The 22,059-nt window shown below is 35.6% G+C and overlaps 1 protein-coding gene across 1 annotated transcript; it reads right to left on the bottom strand.

Annotated features, from left to right (window-relative positions):
- Nucleotides 1-365: 365 nt before the first annotated feature.
- On the bottom strand, nt 366-19,393 carry LOC136034260 (uncharacterized). The gene is made up of 2 exons (XM_065715402.1): nt 19,139-19,393; nt 366-1,130 (listed from the first exon to the last, which is right to left on the bottom strand). Exons 1-2 carry the CDS (start codon nt 19,274-19,276, stop codon nt 843-845), a joined length of 426 nt encoding a protein of 141 aa, XP_065571474.1. The 5' UTR covers nt 19,277-19,393; the 3' UTR covers nt 366-842.
- Between the last annotated feature and the right edge of the window lie 2,666 nt (nt 19,394-22,059).

Genomic DNA, 22,059 nt, shown 5'->3' with positions numbered 1-22,059 from the left:
AGTCTTTAAAAGCTGGGGGTTTGGGGGGCGGCAGCCCCCCAACTGCCTCTTCTAATTCCTGTACGTTTTAAGGTTCGACTTTGGGACACAGCCTCTTTAACTCTTTAAGAAAACGAAGTTTTTTTCATATTTATTTAGAAGGAACTCATGTCTCAGAGCTCTTATTTTAAATAAGAGCTCTGACCAGATCTGTTGACATTGGGGGAGTTAGAGGGGGAAATCGGATATCTTGTAAAACGCTTAGAGTGGAAGAATCGGGATGAAGTTTGGTGGGTAAAATAACCGAATGTCGTAGATATGTCATTGACGTAACCGTACTGGATTCACTCTCTTTTGGGGAGTTAGGGGGTGGGGTTTAGTGCTTTGGCGAATTTGGTGCTTCTGGACGTGCTAGGACGATGAAAATTGGTAGGCGTGTCAGGGAGCGCACAAATTGACTTGATAAAGTCGTTTGCCCTGATTCGAGAATCTGGGAGGGGGGGCTGAAAGGAGATGAAAAAATAGAAAAAAAAGGTATTTATAACATACGAGTGGGTGATCGGATCTTAATGAATTTTGATATTTAGAAGGACATCATGACTCAGAGCTCTTAATTTAAATCCCAACCGGCATTAAGCCTCTGATTTTTCTTTTAAGTCAATCTATTGATTCTTAGAATTTTGTTAGAGCTCATACCGTATGAGCTCTTGGCTCTTCTGGTCTCGTCACAAGTGCCATATGAGCTCTTAGTTCTTGTTTTCTCACCGGAAAAGGGTAGTATGCCAGCTTTAAGATAAATTTACATTGCTGTTTCCAACAAAAACCTACCTACAAATAAATACATTTAAACAATTATTGTTCATTTAACAAGATAAGATCGATTGCACACAACTTACTTCGTTTTGTCTAGGCAATAATTTTGCTGGTAGATTTGGAACACCTCCTAGCCTGAGTACTCCACTGAGAATTTCTTCGTTGTCATCCACTGAAAGCTTATCTTCACAAGTAATACCAAGCTGAGATGTTAATTTCTTATACTTATCCACAATAAAGTCGTAGTGACCACTTTCGTCAAGGACTTTCATAAATGGGTGCAATATTCCTTTCCTTTGTATTATTTGGCATATTTCGTTCATCTTTTCTCTCGGTGTCTAAAATTGAAAGTACAAATATAATAAAAATTATAAAGCTCAAGGTAAGCTTAAAATACATTCGTTCTAGCAAAAAAGATAAGAAAAGCAGAGTTTTTTTTGCAAAAGTAACTATCTGTGCCCAAAAACTGGTAGCACAAAAAGACAAATTGTATAAAGCAAATACCTAAAACATGTTCAGAAATCAATCTCCCAATAAAAAAATTAATGTGAAAATATTTTTAAGAAAGAAACTTCACAAACTTGAAAATCCAGAGGTGCCATGTCTGATAAATTTGAAATATTTTACAGGCGTCGTTTAGAATCCTCTACTCCTGATAGAAAGGTTGCTGAATAGAATTATTCCTTCAAAAATTAAAAATACACGGTTTACCAAATCTAATACAGTCAAAATACATAATGTATTTAAACACAGTATGAAAAGGAAAATACAAGAAACAGCAAACTAACAAAACTGATCAAACACAAGATGAACACAGTCATTAAATAAGAAATAAAAAGGTTCATAAGAAAACGAACTACAAAGATGAACTGGCCATTAATTAAAATATGAAAATATAAAGGTAGGCTACAACTCATTAGCACAGCCTTCAAGTGGAGTTGGAATGAGGCATAGTCTAGGGATCTTAAACCATAAAGCATTACGGTATATTTGATGTCCAACAACAAAATTTATTGGTATGTAGGCCGTTCACAACTTTATACCGATTTTCTTATTCCAATTTTTGAATATTCAGTAAGTATCCAAGTCTAATAAGAAAAAGTTTGGTTAGTTTCTAGCAATTAATTAAGGAACACTTTCCAAAAAAGAAGTTTTCTAAAGAAAATCAAAGGCCATATTAATCTTAAGATCAGAACAAATATAAACCTTCAATAGCTCAGACTCAAAAAGACCAGAAATTACTATTAAAGAATAAATGAAACCCAAAACAAACAGAAAGTAAATAAACAGTCAGAGGAAAAAAAAATACAACAGGTACTAACATAAATGAATAAATAAATCTTAAAACGAGTAAAGCTTAAGTTGAATATGCAAATCAAGCTTAAAATGAACAAAAATATTTTGCTATTGAAGTATAAATGAAACCCAAAACGAACAGAAATTAAATAAACAATCATAGCAGAAAAACAAACAACAGGTAATGAATAAATAAATCTCAAAAAGAGTAAAGCTTAATTTGAATATGCATATCAAGCTTAAAACCAACAAAAATATTTTGGTATTGAAGTACAAATAAAACCCACAACGAAAAGGAATTAAATAAACTAACATAGAAAACAAACATGCAATAAGTTCTAATGTAAATGAGTAAATAAATCTTAAAACGAGTGAAACTTAAATTGAATATGCAAATAAAGGTTGAAATGAACAAAAACCTTGACAAACTAAAGTTAAGGATTTGCCTCCTTCTCTCACTGTAAAAATACGGAGTAATTTCTGTTCGTTTTATGTATTAATATCTCTCCTTACTTTCAGTAAAAAAAAAACTTGTTTTTTTATTTAATTTCTGAACGTTTTTGAATTAATGCATGTTTTGATTTTGGCTCTTCGCACATGAATAATTAAAAAGAAATTTGCATATTAATTTATTTTTATGGCTAAATGGCTTTCTCATAGTCTTGATTGGACGATTTTGAGAAAAAAGGAGTGGGGGAGTAGACCTAGATACCCTCCAATTTTTTGTTATTTAAAATGGCAATAAGAACTTTTGATTTTTATGAACGTTTTTATTAGTAAAAATATACGTAACTTTTGAATTAACTTACGTAACGAACTTCTATATTCGTATGTTATTATTAGGTATATGAGGGTTTCACCCCCTCGTCAATACCTCGCTCTTTACACCAAAACTTAAATTTTGTCCCAATTCCTTAAGAATGACCCCTGAATCACAAAGGCCGTAGCATAAAGAGTTGAAATTATCAAAATTACTTTAGCGTAAAGAGGGAGGCATTAATAGGAGGTGAACCCCTCATATGCGCAATAATTTCTCTTCGTTTTAAGTTTTAATGCTGCTCCTTACTTTCAGTTGAAAAAACTTTTCCATATTTATTTTTTCATTGTTCTTTAAAAAATGCTAAGAAATTTCCTTTATGGAAATTTTCTTCCTCTATGACCAATTCCTCAACGGAAAGTTTCCCCCGCATAACCCCCTCCCCCAACCAAAAAATCCCCCTGAAAGCGTCCCCTCCCACGGGGACTGAGGGGGATTATGTCCTCCCTAAAGACATAGTTATTAAGTTTTTCAACTATGCTGAATAAAATGGCTATCTCAGAACTTTGATCCAGTGACATTGGGAAAAACGTAAGCTTGGAGGGGGCCTACGGGACCTCCAATTTTTAGTCACTTAAAAAGGGCACTAGAACTTTTAAATTCCAGTAGAATGAGCCCTCTGGCGACATTCTAGGACCACTGGGTCGATACCATCAACCCTAAAGAAAACAAAAAAAAAACAACCCAAACAAATAAACACGCATCCGTGATCTGCCTTCTAGCAAAAAAAACAAAATTCCACAATTTTATAGATAAGAGCTTGAAACTCCTGTAATAGGGTTCTCTGATACGTTGAATCTGATGGTGTGATCTTCGTTAAGATTCTATGACTTTTAGAGGGTGTTTTCCCCTATTTTCTAAAATAAGGCAAATTTTCTCAGGCTCGTAACTTTTGATGGTTAAGACTAAACTAGATGAAAATTAAATATTTAAAATCAGCATTAAAATGTGATTCTTTTTATGTAGCTATTGGTATCAAAATTCCATTTTTTAGAGTTTTGGTTACTATTGAGCCGGGTCGCTCCTTACTACAGTTCGTTACCACGAGCTGTTTGATTAAATAAACAAAAACTAAGAGCTCATATGGCACTTGTGACGAGGCAAGAAGAGCCAAGAGCTCATAGGTATGAGCTCTAACAAAATTCTAAGAATCAATAGATTGATTTAAAAGGAAAATTAGAGGCTTAATGCCGGTCAGGATTTAAAATAAGAGCTCTGAGTCACGATGTCCTTCTAAATATCAAAATTCATTAAGATCTGATCACCCAATCGTAAGTTATAAATATATCATTTTTTCTAATTTGCTCTCCCTTTAGCCCCCCCAGATGGTCGAATCTGGGGAAACGACTTTATCAAATCAATTTGTGCAGGTCCCTGACACGCCTACCAATTTTCATCGTCCTAGCACGTCCAGAAGCACCAAATTCGCCAAATCACTAAACACCTCCCCCCAACTCCCCCAAAGAGACCGAATCCAGTACGGTTACGTCAATCACGTATCAAGGACATTTGCTTATTATATCCACCAAGCTTCATCCCGATTCCTCCACTCCAAGTGTTTTCCCAGATTTCCCCCTCCAACTCCCCCCAATGTCAAAAGATCTGGTCGGGATTTGAAATAAGAGCTCTGAGACATGAATTCCTTCTAAATATCAAATTTCATTAAGAACCGATAATCTATTCGTAAGATAAAAATACCCCAATTTTCATATTTTCCAAGAATTCCGGTTTCCCCCTCCAACTACCCCCAATGTCACAGGATCTGGTCGGAATTTAAAATTAGAGCTTTAAAACACAAGCTTCAAAATCCTTCTAAGTATCAAATTTCATTAAGATCTGGTCACCCTTTCGTAAGTTACAAATACCTCATTTTTCCGAATTCCCCCCCCCCCCAACTCCACCAAAGAGAGCGGATCCGGTCTGGTTGTGTCAGTCATGTATCTTAGACTTGTTTTTATTCTTCCCATCCAGTTTCATCCTGATCTCACCGCTTTAAGTATTTTCTAAGATTTCCGGTCCCACCCCACTGCCCCTCCAATGACGCTGGATCCGGTTGAGATTTAAAATAAAAGATCTGAGTTACGAGGTCCTTCTAAATATGAAATTTCATGAAGATCCGATTACTCCTTCGTAAGTTGAAAATACGTCATTTTTTCTAATTTTTCAGAATTAACCCCCCCCCCCCAAAAAAATAGAGCGAATCAGTTCCAATTATGTAAATCACGTATCTAAGACTTCTGCTTATTTTTCCTACCAAGTTTCATCCCGATCCCTCCACTCTAAGTGTTTCCCAAGTTTTAGGTTTCCCCCTCCCAACTCCCCCCCCCAATGTCACTAGATCTGGTCGGGATTTAAATAAGAGCTCTGAGACACGATATCCTTCTAAATATCAAATTTCATTGAGATCCGATCACCCGTTCGTAAGTTAAAAATACCTCATATTTTCTAATTTTTCAGAATTATCCCCCCCCCCCAACTACCCCAAAGAGAGCGCATCCGTTCCGGTTATGTCAATCATGTATCTAGGACTTGTGCTTATTTTCCCCACCAAGTTTCATCCCGATCCCTCCACTCTAAGTGTTTTCCAAGTATTAGGTTTCCCCCTCCCAACTCCCCCCCCCCCCCCAATGTCACCAGATCCGGTCAGGATTTAAAGTAAGAGCTCTGAGAAACGATATCCTTCTAAATATCAAATTTCATTGAGATCCGATCACCCGTTCGTAAGTTAAAAATACCAAATTTTTTTTAATTTTTCAGAATTAACCCCCCCCCCCCCTAGCTACCCCAAAGAGAGCGGATCCGTTCCGGTTATGTCAATCATGTATCTAGAGCTTGTGCTTATATTTCCCACTAAGTTTCATCCCGATCCCTCCACTCTAAGTGTTTTTCAAGATTTTAGGTTTCCCCCTCCTAACTCCCCCCCCCCCAATGTCACCATATCCGGTCGGGATTTAAAATAACAGCTCTGACACACGATTTGCTTCCAAACATCAAATTTCATTAAGATCTGATCAACCATTCGTAAGTTAAAAATACTTCTATTTTTCTATTTTTTCTGAATTAACGGGCCCCCCAATCCCCCCCCAGATGGTCAAATCGGGAAAACGACTATTTCTAATTTAATCTGGTCCGGTTCCTCATACGCCTGCCAAATTTCATCGTCCTATCTTACCTGGAAGTGCCTAAAGTAGCAAAACCGGGACCGACAGAATTTGCGATTGCTATATGTCACTTGGTTAATACCAAGTGCCATAAAAAAAACTAGTTTTTTTTAACTGAAAGTAAGGAGCGACATTAAAACTTAAAACGAACAGAAATTATTCCATATATGAAAGGGGTTGCTCCCTCCTCGACGCCCCGCTCTTTACGCTAAAGTTTGACTCTTTCTCTCAACTCTACTTTTTAAAACAGTAAAACACTTCAGCGTAAAGAGCAAGGCGTTGAGGAGCGAACAGCCCTTTCATATACGGAGTAATTTCTGTTCGTTTTAAGTTTTAATGTCGCTCCTTACTATCAGTTAAAAAACTAGTTTTTTTTATTTAATTTCTGAAAGTTTTTGAATTAATAAATGTTTTGATTTTGGCTCTCCGCACATGAATAATTAAAACGAAATTTGCACATTAATTTATTTTTCGGCTAAATGGCTTCTTCATAGTTTTGATCGGACGAATTTGATAAAAAGGAGCGGGGGAGTAGGACTAGTTACCCTCTAATTTTATAGTTACTTAAAAAGGCAACTAGAACTTTTTATTTTACAAATGTATTTATTAATAAAAATTTACGGAACATACGAAAATAACTTACGTAACGAACTTCTAAATTCGTACGTTTTTATTACATATATTAGGGGGTTCGCCCTCTCGTCAATACCTCACTCTTTACACTAAAGCTTATATTTTGTCCCAATGCCTTAAGAATGACCCCTGAATCACAAAGGCCGTAGATTAAATAATTGAAATTAATAAAATTACTTTAGCGTAAAGAGCAAGGTATTAGGAGGAGGTGAATCCCTCATATGCATAATATTTCTATTCGTTTTAAGTTTTAATGCTGTTCCTTACTTTCAGTCGAAGAAACTTTTTCATATTTATTTTTTCTAATTGCTCTTTAAAGAAAATGCTAAGAAATCCTACATGGAAATTCTCTTCCCCCTTTAAAAATTCCTCCATGGAAATTTCCCCCCGAATAACCCCCCCTCCCCGACCAAAAAAAATGCCCCTTAAAGTGTCTGTACCCTTCCCAATAACCTTTACTATGTGTAAACATTGGTCAAAGTTTGCAGCTTGCAGCCCCTCCCACGGGGACTGTGGAGGAGAAGTCGTCCCCAAAGACATAGTTTTTTTTTTACTATACTGAACAAAATGGCTATCTCAGAATTTTGATCCGGTGACTTTGAGAAAACAATGAGCGTGGGAGGGGGCCTAGTTGCCCTCCAATTTTTTGGTCACTTAAAAAGGGCACTAGAACTTTTACTTGCCGTTATAATGCTCTCGCGACATTCTACGACCACTGGTCGATATGATCACCCCTGGGAAAAAAAAAACAACAAATAAACATGCATCCATGATCTGTCTTGTGGCAAAAAATACAAAATTCCACATTTTTGTAGATAGGAGCTTGAAACTTCTACAGTAAGGTTCTCTGATACGCTGAATCTGATGGTGTGATTTTCGTTAAGATTCTATCACTTTTAAGGAGTGTTTCCCCCTATTTTCTAAAATTAGGCAAATTTTCTCAGGCTCGTAACTTTTAATGAGTAAGATTAAACTTGATGAAACTTATATATTTAAAATCAGCATTAAATGTAATTCTTTTGGTGTAACTATTGGTATCAAAATTCCGTTTTTTTTTTAGTTTTTCTTAATATTGAGCCAGGTTGCTCCTTACTACAGTTTGTTACCACGAACTGTTTGATTGTTTATTTAATTTCGGTTTCGTTTGGGTTTAATTTCGGTTCGTTTTCATTACCCCGAACTGTTTGTTTTAAATGCATGTTTTAAACAGTCTTGGAAAGGACAAATAGAATGAAACTGAACGTTTGACATATAATGCTATTAATTGTTGAAAGATTATCAGTTCAAGATTTTATTTCACTTTAACTTTATATTCATTTTCAATGCTGCAATAACTGGAAAAGAACATAATTGTAACATAATTCGTTTTCAGTGAAGCACCAATGACGTAGTAGGCTTTAGACTTTTATAGTCAGGGAAGGGGGCAGTACCCAAACTCTTGTTTGTAGTAAGACTATATTTTCCTTGAACAGTCTTGGCAAACACTAATAAAATTAGTTGCTGAAAGCTCATCAGTTAAAAATTTTATTTTATTGTAATTTTAATGTTTATTTTCAATGTTGTAATAAGTAAAAAAGAAAATATTTGTAATATAATTCGTTTCCAGTAAAGTGCCAATGATTCAGTAGGTTTTAGACTTTTACAGTGAGAGAAGGAGGCAAAACCCAAACTCTTGTTTGTAGAGCTTTTTGTTTGTTTCAAGCTTGATTTACATATTCAATTTAAGTTTCACTTGTTTTAAGGTTTACTTACTCATTTATATTAGTATCTATTGTGTGTTTGTATGCTATGATAGTTTGTTTAATTTCTGTTTGTTTTAGATTTCATTTATACTTCAATAGCAAATTATTGTGTTGCGAGAGCAACACTTTGGTTTTGTCCCGGTTTTTTTTTTCCTATGCCGTCTATCTCAGCTTATTCCTGGAAACTGGTAAGGGTCTAACCTGTGCGGTTTTTACGGAAAGTGTGGACCTCAGGCCGGATTGATGAATATGACATTACATTTTGGAAAGCTCCGTAGAACTCTTGCCTGGGGCCAAAAAGGATGGTTTTTGCTTGTCCACGAGCCAGAGCCTATGATGTGCGAAGTGAAGTGGAGTTGTATAGCCTATGTCAGAAAGGAGTATCTGAAGTTGTGCAGCCAAGCTTTCGTTTCATCAAATCATGTTTCTGCTTTCGAGTGGAAAGCTCCGTTCTAGCAGGCAAGCAGGCAGGCACCAATTTCAAATTGAAGATGGACTAAAATCTATAAGTGTTAAATATATGCGGCAGTTCCCCGGCCCCACAGCCAATATTATCTTCTTTGAGTGATAAATCGAAAAATTTACAGAAACAAAAAAGTGCGATTTTCCCACGGGTCCGAAAGTGCTGCCATCTATTGTTTCTACCCATTTCTGTTCGTGATTTCAGCTGACTTTACCATTCTTTTTTTTCTACTTGGGATTGCAATAGAGAAATGGTATCAGATATGCCTCTTAAACTTTAAAAGTTCTCTCATTGCTAATGAAATTAGAGCTTATCCTTTGCTCCTTTTTAAGTGGTGGTGTTAGAAAGTTGGCCTCTGGCAAAAAAGTCAACTTTTGAACTAAGACAGATAGAATTTTTTTTTCAACGGCAATCGATAGACCTTGATGAGCTGATCAAAGTATATGTCATCCATTTTTTGGTACAAAAATTCCTTCATGAGATACATCAGTTTGAAAGTTTCAAGGGGTTGACAACTCCAGTGGTAAGGTACACACTTAAACCAAAAATAGGCCGATCCCAATTGTGATATATGTAGGGGACTTTCAAGCAACAGTCGACTATTAGCTTATAATCATCTTTGGCAATGAGGGGTTTGCAACTTTTGCTGATTGGTGTACCTATTATCTGTTTCTGGTGTAATTGATGGTACGAACAACTTGGTTCCCGATTGTAAGACATGTAGGGGAGTTGTAAGTAATAATCAGCTGTTACGCTACAATGATCTTCAGCGACGAGGGTCTGCAACTTTTGCTAGTTGGTGTACCCATTATTTGTTTCTGGTAAACTTGATGTATATCACGGGAGAGGGACTTGTAAGTAAGAATCGGTTGCTAGAGGAGGCTCAAGAAGGGCTACAAATTTGTGCAAATTGGTACACATCTATGGTCTTTTGATCCTGAAAAGTTACAGATAGCTTTATAACACCAACTAGATTATATAAGATAATGTTCCAAGTTTCCATCCGTCACGATGTCTACGATTGAAAAGGATAAAGTTCAACTGGCTGCAAACTCAATTTAGTCCCTTCTTCCGATATTCTTTTGCTGTTGTTTTTTCAACGCTGAAGAATTTGATCATGTGATTACTGATTGTGTTCTGCTTTGAATATGCCGTTTTGAATGCTTTGATAGTTTTGACAACTTCGGCATTTAACCGATAGCAAAGAAACAAAACCAAAGTGTTGGTCTCGCAACACTTTAATCGGCGAAGCCGGACAAAAGTTGCCGCAACACTTCACGTTGCCCAGGCAACGTAGGTGTAGTTTATGTTTGGTTTAAGCTCGATTTGCATATTCAATTTAAGCTTTACTCATAAGCATTTCCTTTTCTTTTTAGCCAAACATTGATATTTTCCTTAGCTTTTTTTTTACAAATGCTAATACAGTAATGTATACACTGAGTAAATATCATTTGTAGATGAAGGTCTATTGACAATATCAAGCAACAAAATCTTGGTGGCATGCCATGAATCATCTTCACTCATTGCATCAATGAAGGACCAACCACATTCTGCTAATTCCCTTCAGATAAGACTATAATCAGTATACACATGTTTTCTAAATAACAATATTTTTGGCTATAGTCTAAACCTACAGCTTATGATAATATAGTCACTTGCACCAAGTGGTGGTGAAGGTGCTACACACAGGACTGACTTATGGTCACTAGCTAGAAGATCAAGCAATGAAGGCACTTGGCTGTCCCTGTATCTAGTTGGAAAATTTACAGTCTAGTACAAAGAACGTTTTTTTAGACAGTCAAGGAAAGACATAACAGAGTCACTTGTGGAGTGACCACAACCATCTATCCATCAAACTAATGGAAGGTTAAATTCACCAGCCAAAATCACACTCCCATACATCTTGGTATTCTCTGCTATTGAATTAGTCAAAGCAAGGAGAGAACCTTCAAGGATGGGGGAACTAGGGCTTCTATATATGCAACCAATTCTTAAAAGCTCACAAGGCAGGTCAACAGTTATCCACAATTGTTCTACATATGGTTCATAATCAGAATTAATGTCAATGTTTCCTACCTTGATTGAGTTCCTTGATCAATCAATGAGGTTTTTTATTAGATCAAAAAGTAAATTGCACATAAAAACAATACTTAGCCCATTCCTGGACGTCAAGATCCTTAATCACTACCTTTTAAAATTAATGCACAGCATCTTCACCTCTCCTACTCTCAAAAACAACATTACCTCTCATTTATCCAACAGAAATACCAGTTATCCTCCTGCCCTTTGCCCCAGGGGAAACCGCCTCATCGTTATACCAATATTTTTTTTTTATTTCTATCTATTTATATTTAACTTTATATAAAGACCATTTTAATAACTATTATTTAACTAGTCTTTTCCAATTCTAATAAATGATTTTTTATTCTTCTTTTAAATGATGCGAGGGAGCTCCCACCTCTCAGCTCTTCTGGGAGCAGGTTCCATAACCTTGCATAAGTTATATTCAGAAAAAATCTATCATACAGTCAGAGAGAAGGGTATTTGCAGGTTTGATGATGATTGGTTATTTACATTATGCTGGTCCGAAATTGGTCAAAATAATTCTTTAAACGCAGATAGAAGTTCACCAGCTAAAAACATGAAAACAAAGCTCATGCAAGACTGATGATGCTGCAACTCCATTTACAAATACTCTTTATTTTTTCTTCAATTAATTTCAAAGATTGCTTATGAATCGAATTGAGCTTTAGCAGGTGAGATTTAAAAGTCGATTGCCAGATCATTGCACAGTACTGTATATGGGGTTTGATAAGAGCATTGTACAGCAGGACCAGTGTTTCCTGCTGCAAAGTGTTCTTTAGTTTCTTTATTATTCCAAGATTCCAGGATATCTTCAGCTCTACTGCTTGAATGTGATGCAGGACTGACAGGTTCTTATCAAGCAGGACTCCCAGGTATTTTGTAAAACGCTTTTCTGACCAGCTGATCAAACCTGTGGATGTTTTGATACCACACATCTCTGGATAGACGCTTCCTACTCAGTAACAAAATAAAACCCAAGATTTATCTATGTTAATCACAAGGCGGTTAGAATCGATCCAGAGATACGTCTTCTCAAGAACAGCCCTAAGCTTGGAAAATGAGCGCTGTTTTATCCCTTTCACGACTGTCTAGTGTGGTATCATCTGCAAAAGCTACAAGCTGATCATCATCTACATACTGAAAAGAAGCTTCATTGTGACATAGCTTACAGCAGCAAAGAATAGTGAATCAAGAACAGTACTGATCTTAATATTCACCCTTGGAGAATACCACAATTGACCAATACACTATTTCCTGGATTGACTCCCATTCCTATGCCTCTTATTCCTATGTGCTCCAGTTTCCTGAGGAGAATTGGGTGAATAAGTTCTGAGGCCATAGTTCTTTGACTATTTAGTTCTTTTTGAAGAGACAACTTTAATATCTATCGTAAATGGCCTACCGCAATCTTTTACAGAGGCAATAGAGATAAAAAACATAAATAGAAATTTGGCTATAAATAGAGACACAGAAGATATTTCCTTAAGCCCAATTTATAACAATTTAATATTAAAAGTCAAATTTAAGACAACCTGTCTGCATATCTAATAAAAACCGAAATTGTAGACAGACGAAATCTATTGCAAGGCAAAGGATACTGATTCAATCTAATTGGTAACTTCTCTTTCATTGATTTCAAGTTGGTTTTGTTGTTTAGATTCAGTGTCTTTTTTTCTCTTGTACAGTTCACTTAAGAAGGTTAGATTTTGTTGTTTGTTTCTTCTTTGATTCTTTTTTTCTTTTTCCTCTTTCTTATTTCTTTTTTTAGCACTGAGGACGACTTGGCGGAGGTCCTTGTCAAAATATTTGCTTGTTTCTCCTATTTTGCTACTGGCTGACAAAATCCTCGTTTTTCACCTATTTGATTTTTCTCTTTTCATTTATTATTTCCTTTCTTGTTTTCACACAAGAATTGGGTGGTACATACTATCAAATACTTTTCTGATATCAATCAGGACTGCTACAGGTAGAAGGCCAGAATCTATAACTTTGCTGATCCACAAACTCAAAGCCATTAGTGCATCTTGGGTGGAGTGTCCTAGTCTAAACCTAAACTGATGAGCATTAAGATACCCTTTTTCATCCAGACACTGGATTAGCTGCTGCTGCATTGGTTTTTCAAAAACCTTTGAAAAAACAGAACGAATGGAAATTTGTCTATAATTTGCAGGATCACACTTGTTTCTACACTTGGCTGCCCCTGTATCTACTAGGAAAATTTACAGTCTGGTACAAAGAATGTTTTTTAGACATTCAAGGAAAGGCATAAAAGAGTCACTTATGGAGTGACCACAACCATCTATCCATTGAACTAAAGGGAGGTCAAATTTACCAGCCAAAATCACACTCCCATACATTTTGGTATTCTCTACTATTGAATTAGTTAAAGCATGGAGATAATCTTCAAGGATGGGGGAACTAGGGCTTCTATATATGCAACCGATTCTTAAAATCTCACAAGGCAGGTCAACAGTTATCTACACTTGTTCTACATTAGTTCATAATCAGAATTAATGTCAATGTTTCCTGCCATAATTGAGTTCCTTAGATAAATGGATATTCTTCTTTCATCTTATTTACTTAGGTTGAAGTACAATTTATATCCCGCTAACTGTACCTGAGCATCATTCAGATGAATACCTGAGTGTTTAGGCTTAATTTCTCAAAAAGCATAAACATCCTAGAAGATAAATAATCAATATCTTTAACAATTTGAAATGTATTAACTAGGTCTAATCTATCCCACTGGATTGCAGAGATGGTAGGCCCAAACACCATAGTCTACACTCATAAGGCAAATACTTCACATAAGGAACAAATTTTGACATCTGTTCTTTCACTTTTTTAATAAGCTGTGAATCAGATTTTTTTTGTTGATACCACACAGATGTGTAGGCCAAGTATTCAACTATTGATCATATCATTGTCTTATACAGCATGGTGAAGCTTTTCAGTTTATTGTAAGGTAGACTATTACTTTTATTACAAAAGTATTGTCAAAGGATATCAAATGAAGTGTCCTCTAGATGGAGAAAGAATAGAGACAAGTGCTTCAAATATCTCTTTCCAGGAGATCTTTAAGGCTCTGGCTGGATCACCTTAAATTGCAGCTAGGAGCTAATCCAAGGATATTCCATCCTTGTAATGCTCCATTATGATTTCTGTAAGTTGTTTGATGCAGTTGCATGCTACATTTAAGTTGAGGGCTCAATAGCTTCCCAGTTGTACAGGAACCCTTGCTGTTGCCATTCTTTATTAAGATTTTTCTTGGGTTCATCCATTTAATCAGCAGCCCTGCATCTTCAGACAGTTGATTCCAAAAGTTTGTTACTTGGTGGCTGAAGAAATGACTTCTTTTTTGGATTGAGGAGTTTTTCTTGAAGATATTCTTGATATGGCCTCTTGTCAAAGAGACCATTCAGGGAGTGGGAGAGTGAGCAAAAAGACCAGGGAGAATATTTTTAGAAATAATCTTGAGGGGCATAATCATGTTGCCATATTTCCTCCAGTATGTGAGAGTAGGACAGTGGCATATCAAGGGGGGCATGCCCCCTTGACATAGTGGTGGATTTGTGTTGGAACCCCTTGCTCTGGTTTGGGTTGGGGTGAGAGTTATTTTATGTAATTGGCGTTTAAAAGGTTTTTAATTAAGACTGTTTCTTTTTGCAAACAAGTTTGAAACAAGGTTTTAGTTACTTTGTGAGGTCTCAGTTAGACTTTACTAATGATACATAAATCCAAAGAGTATTTAATTAAATTCAGTTTATCAAGGGAATCAGTCCATTTTACCACAGAAGCTAACTGGGAGGCGAAAATCTTCATTTCATAATAAAAGGAGGGGAAAATTTAAAATCCTAAATTCTTTAGGTTATCAAAATGTCATTTCAGGATTGTGCTGTCACAACAGGAGTAAATATTTTGCTGTCGCAAAATATTTACTTCTTTTTACAGTCAAAAATTTGTTTTTGACTCTTGCTATGGCAGTGTGGCAAAGAAATTGATATCATTACTCTTTTCAGCTGTCTGTTTTGGTTGTTTGGGTTTGCTTTTTTGTGAAGCAGGGTGGTTTTTACAACTTTGTTGTTTTTTGGGCAATTTGTATGATAGAAAGTAAATGTATGAGAAGTGAAAAATAATTAATTAAAGTTTTGGATTTTGGTGAGAAATGGTGGCCACTTTATTGCCTATATTCATCTAATTAAAGCCCTGCATTATATGACATATCACCTCCTCTGTTCATCCTAAAATATTAAAATAAAGGACATACTCTTTAAAACTTTAATAAAGGTTTGTATAAGTATATACTTCAAACTAAGTATATGAGTCAAAGGTCAGAGTAATCATTTAAGAAGAATAGATTTTCAAAAAATTGTATAAAAAAAGACAAATAACTATATACTTATTTTTTCATCTACCTGGTATAGATGGGTCTCAGAATTCTCAGTTTGAATTGGTGGAATGGTATCAATTTATTTTAAAGAATTTACCAATAAAATGTTGATAAAAAGTGGAAACTCACACAACTTGAGTCAACCAAAAAAACAGAATGCAACAGAAATATTACTTCAGAATTTCTCACGTTCTCAATAACAACCAGTCACAAAATATATGTTTTTGCATAGTGGTTGCATATATCTGTCCATAAAATTGCCTTAACTGTTATATATTCCAAAGAGGATTTTTATAGTTATTTTGATACATGCCATCCAACAATATTTCTGTAATTAGTTGTTTATAAATCAAAATTTTTACTGGACACTTCTCTTACTTAATGCTAAATCTGAATCAAATTTCTAATTTTTGTGCTCAACAGAAATATTGAGATTTAAACATTTGAGTTGAATATTGAAAAAAAAACAAGATTAAAAACAAATTAATTAGAAATCTCCACAGCTTGAAATACTGAGAATTTAAATAACCAATCTATACCTATAAAACGCAAAGATAACAAATGCATAATTAATTGTTTTTTAAGGAGATTTTGACTCATATTACTGTGTAAATCACAGTAAGAGCGAACATATTTTCACAGTAAACCATTTTTAAATCATTTATGGTATTATTTGTCAGTGTTTGCTGTAGTTGTTATTTTTCATAGATTTGTATGTGTATATTATGTTGTCAACATTGTAATAACTTCTTTTTATTATGTTTAGTGTGACAAGCTTGAAAGCTTACCGTATTTGGTATTAATAAATAAATAAATAAAATATAATAATTTTTTGACACTTAGTAACATGCATCTTTATCAGAGTTCATACTTTTCTGACACTTTTGGTCTTCATTCCAATATTTTAGGATGAATAGAAGAGGAAATACTAATGAAGAGCTCTAAACTGACAGGACTAGCCATTATAAACATTCACCAAAACATTGAAGTAGACATTGAAAATAAAGAAATAGACTTTTTCTTATAAAATTGTGAATTCTGTAATTTAAGTAAAATATATTGACCTTTAAAAAGTGGAATGATACATTACATTGTTGTGAAAAGTAAAATTTTGTTTAGTAAATTTTTGAGATTTTATCAAAGTTGACACTGTTTATTGAACACTACTGTTAAAAAGAAGCAGAGATTAGTTAATGCTTTATTGCCTACATTTAAAACCCTCATTTTCAATGTCTTCTATGCACTTCTATCTCTTTGTTCTGTTTTTCTTGTTACAACTCTAAAAGACCCAGTATTTAATGTTTATTATATCTTTTATGAATGTACAAGTTATATCTTTATTGTCATTTTCTAGTCTTCATTACTATCATAGTAAGTAAGCAATGCCACAAAGTTAGGTAACATGCTAAATGGTTTGACCTATACAAATTATCACAAAGAGTGCATGACCCCAAAAGATGGTTCAAGACCAATTGTTTTACAATAAAAAGCTTTACTCACTTGCTATAATGGTCCAAAGTGCAGACACAAAAAAATTATGAAGAAAATATCAAATTTCATATTTTTCTATAGATGGTGAACAGCTACATTTCTTATGGCAGTGCAGTTTTTATGACTATTTTTTGTATCAATATTTTCATACCATTTTAATTTAAAAAAAAATTATTAAAACTTTAACCCTCACCAGATTTTAGATTAAATTTATTATCATTTCCACTACCTACCTATGATACGTAATTATCAAGGTTTCCATTAAATTGAAAGTATTTCTTTATTTGCAAGTTTATCAAAACAACCTATTAAGCCTCCCCCACTAAAGAAAATCCAGGATATGCCCCAAGAGTAGGATGCTTTAAGTGATGTAAATGCTCTTTTGTTGCATTTGTTTGAGGCCTTCAACCATTTTGGTTGCTCTTTGTTGAACTCTTTCTAGTATTTCTTTGTCCTTCAAAGTAGGGTGAACCAGGGACAGTCCCCTCTTGGTGCAGGTGAACTTTGTAGATCTTCATGGACACACTTGGACGTCTGCTGGGGATAGTTCTTCTGATCATTCCAAGAGATAGGAGGGCAGATGATGGTACAGATTTGTGATCTGTCATGATGCATCCAGATGCATGGATGTTGAACTTAACTTGACAATCAACAATGACTCCAAGATCTCTTTTTTCAGAGACTGCCAATAGGGGGTTATTTGAAGATGATACTGCTGATGTGTATTGTGAATGCCAAAGCAGATTACATGGCATTTATCACTATTAAAAAAGAGGACCCATGTATGAGCCCAAGTCCCAAGAAAAAATGTATAATGAGTTGAGAAGACTTGGCCCAAGAATGGTCCCCTGGGGAATGCTGCTTAATACATTTGTAGAAGAAGAGAAATGAGGGACACTTTGGGGGTCATGTCCTCTTACAACTTGTGTTCTTTCTGGAAAGAAACTTTGCATCCACTTGACAATACCATCACCAACAGCTGACATTTTTAGTTTGTTGAAAAGGAATTCATGATAAACCCTGTCAAATACTTTTGAGAGGTCCAGGAGCTCTATGTTGACAGGTAAATCCTCATCCAACAATGATGAAACTTAGTCATATGTCTGTATTAGATTAGTATCAATGGTTCTTAAAGATCTGAAGCCATGTAGAGTAGAAGTGAAAAGGAAGTTAATTTTCCCAGTGCTGAATTGGAGACCTGTTGACAAACCTCTTGAGCACCTATACAGCTGCACAAGTAATGGTAACTTTTTGTCTGATCTTTAGGGCATTTTTGTGGATTGGTGTGATATAGGATGGTTTCTAATCAGACAGTATTTCTCCAGTCTTGGATTTGTTAACATCAAGTTTACCAAGGCTAGCTAAGACCATTTTTTCAGTAAAGGCTTTGGATCAAATATTAAGATTAATGGTGCAATAGGGATAGCCTAGTTGGACAAGATTGTATGGTGAAGGCAGGCACAGACTGGATATTTAATAGTCTACAGTAGCTTTACCTAGGCTACTGGTGATGAGTGGGTTACACCATTTGGTTTGAGGTCAAAAATTGTGTGATGGTTAGGGTATTTAGCAGAAACATGTCTCCAGGAGGATTTGGTGTTTTCCTTGATATCCTAGGCAAGCTTTTCTTAATGTTCAGACTTCAGTTTTTTTAACCATATTAGAGGAAATGTTCCAAGCCTTTGTATACTCTGTAAATTTTCTTATGTTTTTTTGTGTTCATGTGTTTATTGCTCAGAGTTCTATTCACCTATGCTAACTCAGTCAAATTCCAAAATAGAAAGAAAAATCTAAATAAAATTTTAAATTGTTTTGTTTTTTTCTACCTGGATTATGCCACTGCTAGCCTATAGCCTAGGCCTAGCTTTAGCTACCTTATAGCCTGACTATCTTGGAAAGGGTTTTCAGAACTAAAACAAGAGAAAAAGAAACTGATAACTGATAATTAAGGTAAAATATTGTCTTGTCAAAATTTCAATAGACCAGTTAAGCAGGCAAATTTCTAAGACTTAGAAATCAGAAGAGGTTTAACATTGAATCTTGGCAATACCTTCTCAGAGTGTGTTTTTGGCCCCAAATTCATTGCAGAAAGTTTCATTTCCCTAACCCAGCTCAGGATAGCAAAAAACAGCTAAACCAGAATTTTACCTTTGCTACCTTTTAATTAGGCTAGCCTAGCATGCTGGGTATCTTACTGCTGACTATTGATAGACTTAGAAAATAGGCTACTGTGCTAGTCAAAAGTAAAATATACTGATTGTTGCTTACTGATCTTTGCAGGTACACTTCATAGTCTTCTTGTGATAATATACCACTTTGTATTAGCTTTGCCACGAAGTACTTTGGGTCACATCCACTCAATTCATCATGTAACTTTCTAAATACTTCCTTTTCTTTTGCATTCATAGTTAAAGACTGGACTTAACCAATTTAGTCTTAATCCACGGTACACATATACTTTTTCAGTTATTTTCATTAGGTATAAGCAAGGTAAATTATGCTATCAACAACATTGCCTTTTGTTTCTTACAATACGTAACTATTTATGAATTTGTCGACAAAAAATAAATAAGCCAAATTACACATTGGTTTAGTCTGATAAAATTAGCCCAAAACTTAAAAGAATGTAAAATTCCAAATCGAGCGGTGCAAAAATCTAAAATATTTCTTAAAATTTACATGGAGAGAAAGCAATAAATGCTCTATATAATTTCAAAAGAGCTTTGGTCTGTGGATTTTTGACAAGCTTCAATATTCTATAGTACAAACAGTCCCAATAGAGATTATGGCACTTCGTATAAAGAGAAGAATAATTGGATTCAGTGGGGAGCTGGCGTCCCCCCCAGAAAATTTATACCATTGGCAAATTTTTCACAATAATTCAACTGTGGAAAACTCCCCCACGTGCTAAATTGAGCAGCACAGAAAAAGTAAAAAATAAGTGACTCAAAATGCCGATCAGACATCTTAAGGGGTAAAAAAAAATGCAAGGTATCAAATACAGTTTTAGGAAATGGGCTGGTTAGCCTCCAACGAATCTCGGCATATAAAAAAAGGACTCAAAGTCTTAGTTTCTGATCGAACGAGCATCGAAGTTTCAAGGCCACACAAAGCAGCTTGAGGATCAGGAAAGGGTAGCCCCTTTACTATAGGCAGAGGTGGAATGGAGCGAAAAGCTTAGAGGGTATATGGGTTAAGCAGCCCTAACTATGGTCCTGCTTGTAGAGGAATTTTTTCGTGTTTAATCAGCTATCGTTTTGTATCACGAAATTCTTGGCCAAAGCATTTTCACGGTGTCTATCCTCTTCAGAAGGATGAACAACATCACTGAGAGTTTTTCGACTTTCCATCATAACACAATATATGTATTTTGATCAGATATAAAACAAATTAACTCAGCTAAAAGAGGAAAAACCTATTGCACTGACGAAAGCGATGCTAAAGTCTGACTTTATTTTCACGTCTTCTAAAACATCTTCAAACTGCACTGAATCAAGGAGCTCCCACTCTCATGACATCAACGTGAATACTTTTAAGAAATCATCCGATATTGTAGTTCTTAATATTGTCTGAATGCGCTTCAGTTTGATGAAGGATCATTTACCGCTGACCTGAGAAAACAAAAACGTCAGCAGATATTCGAGGCTAGAAAAACTAAACTGTAAGCCGATGAGCATAAATTGAACCTTAATAGCAGCTGATGCACACAAGTTATGCAGTTGTTGCACAAACTACAGGAACTTGAATCTTGGACATCAACCCCTCCACATTCAGCGAAAAAGCCGAAGCTTTGGCTGTAATTACTTTCAACCACAACTATTGGCGACTTTAACTATTTAAGACTAAGATTAATTCTGACTGTGAATACTTGTGACTATGACTGTGGCTACTTGTAGCTGCGACTAATTACAACTACTTTTATTTTTTACTATGACCGCAACTATCTATGACAAAGAGCGCAACTACTTGGGACTACAATTGTTTGCGACTGCGACTACCACTACCGCTGCTACTACCGCGATTGTGACTATGACCAAGACTGGTGCTACTATTTGTGCTGCTACATCTACAGCTAAAACTACTTGCGACTACGACTAATCGTGACTTTGATTACTTGCACATGATAGATAGATAGGTAGATAGATAAACTTTTATTTTCACCAAAATTTTCATGGCACCGCCAAATTTCTTTTGTATAGTCACATTAATAAGTAACACAAAAAAAGACAAAAACAAAGAAAACAAAACATTAATCAGTCCTCCTGACTTTCGTTATACATTTGTACAAAACTAGGTATAAAGCTCTTTGCTAACCGCTGGTGGGCACAGCGTACCGGCTGAAATTTCTTAACAGGCATTGTAACCCTGCACAGGAGTCGTTCTGTTGCGGATTGAGGGGGGGAAGCGTTTTGTGAATTGGGTGGATTAGAGATTTTCTTCCGAAATCCATGCAGAGTTTCTCTCTTCTTTTTTTTTCAGAGTTTGCATTTTGAACATTATCAGCAGCTCTTCATATGACATTTCTGCCTGCTACGAAACTATCATTATAGCTCTGCAACTGTGACTTTAACTACTTGTGATTACTTGCAACTGTGACCGCAACCTCTTCTGAACACTACTACTGCAACTGCTGTGAATATTTTCGACCAAGACTACTTGCAACTACGGACACTTTTGCAAATACTTGAGACTGCAACTCTGACTTCTTGTAATTGTGACAGTGACTGCTCGTGACTGATACTGCTCAAGACTGCGACTACTTGTTATAGCTGTGACGACTAATTCTGAATATGACTACGACTACTAATAACTGCGACTTGGACTATTTGTGAATGCTACCACTTGTGACTACTTCTAGCTCTGAAGGCTTGTGACAACTTATACCCGTGACTGAGACTACGTGCAACTGTAACTGCAACTTCTTGTGGTCGCCATTACCTGGGACTACAATTCTTTCTGACTATGAATGCTTATGACTGCGACTATTTACGACTACAACTACTTGTGGCTGTGACTACTTGCAACTGATATTGCTTATGAATATGACTGTAACTACTTACGACAGCGAGTTCAAATACTTGAAACTACGACTACGTGCAACAGTGAATATTCCGACGGTGACTAGTTGTGCACGCGGCTATAACTGCAACTGTGACTAGTCATACTTTTCCTTTGACTGCTCAATCTTA

Source organism: Artemia franciscana, chromosome 2, assembly GCF_032884065.1.
Source record: "Artemia franciscana chromosome 2, ASM3288406v1, whole genome shotgun sequence".
Taxonomy (NCBI): domain Eukaryota; kingdom Metazoa; phylum Arthropoda; class Branchiopoda; order Anostraca; family Artemiidae; genus Artemia; species Artemia franciscana.
This window is presented reverse-complemented; position numbering and strand designations above follow the sequence as displayed.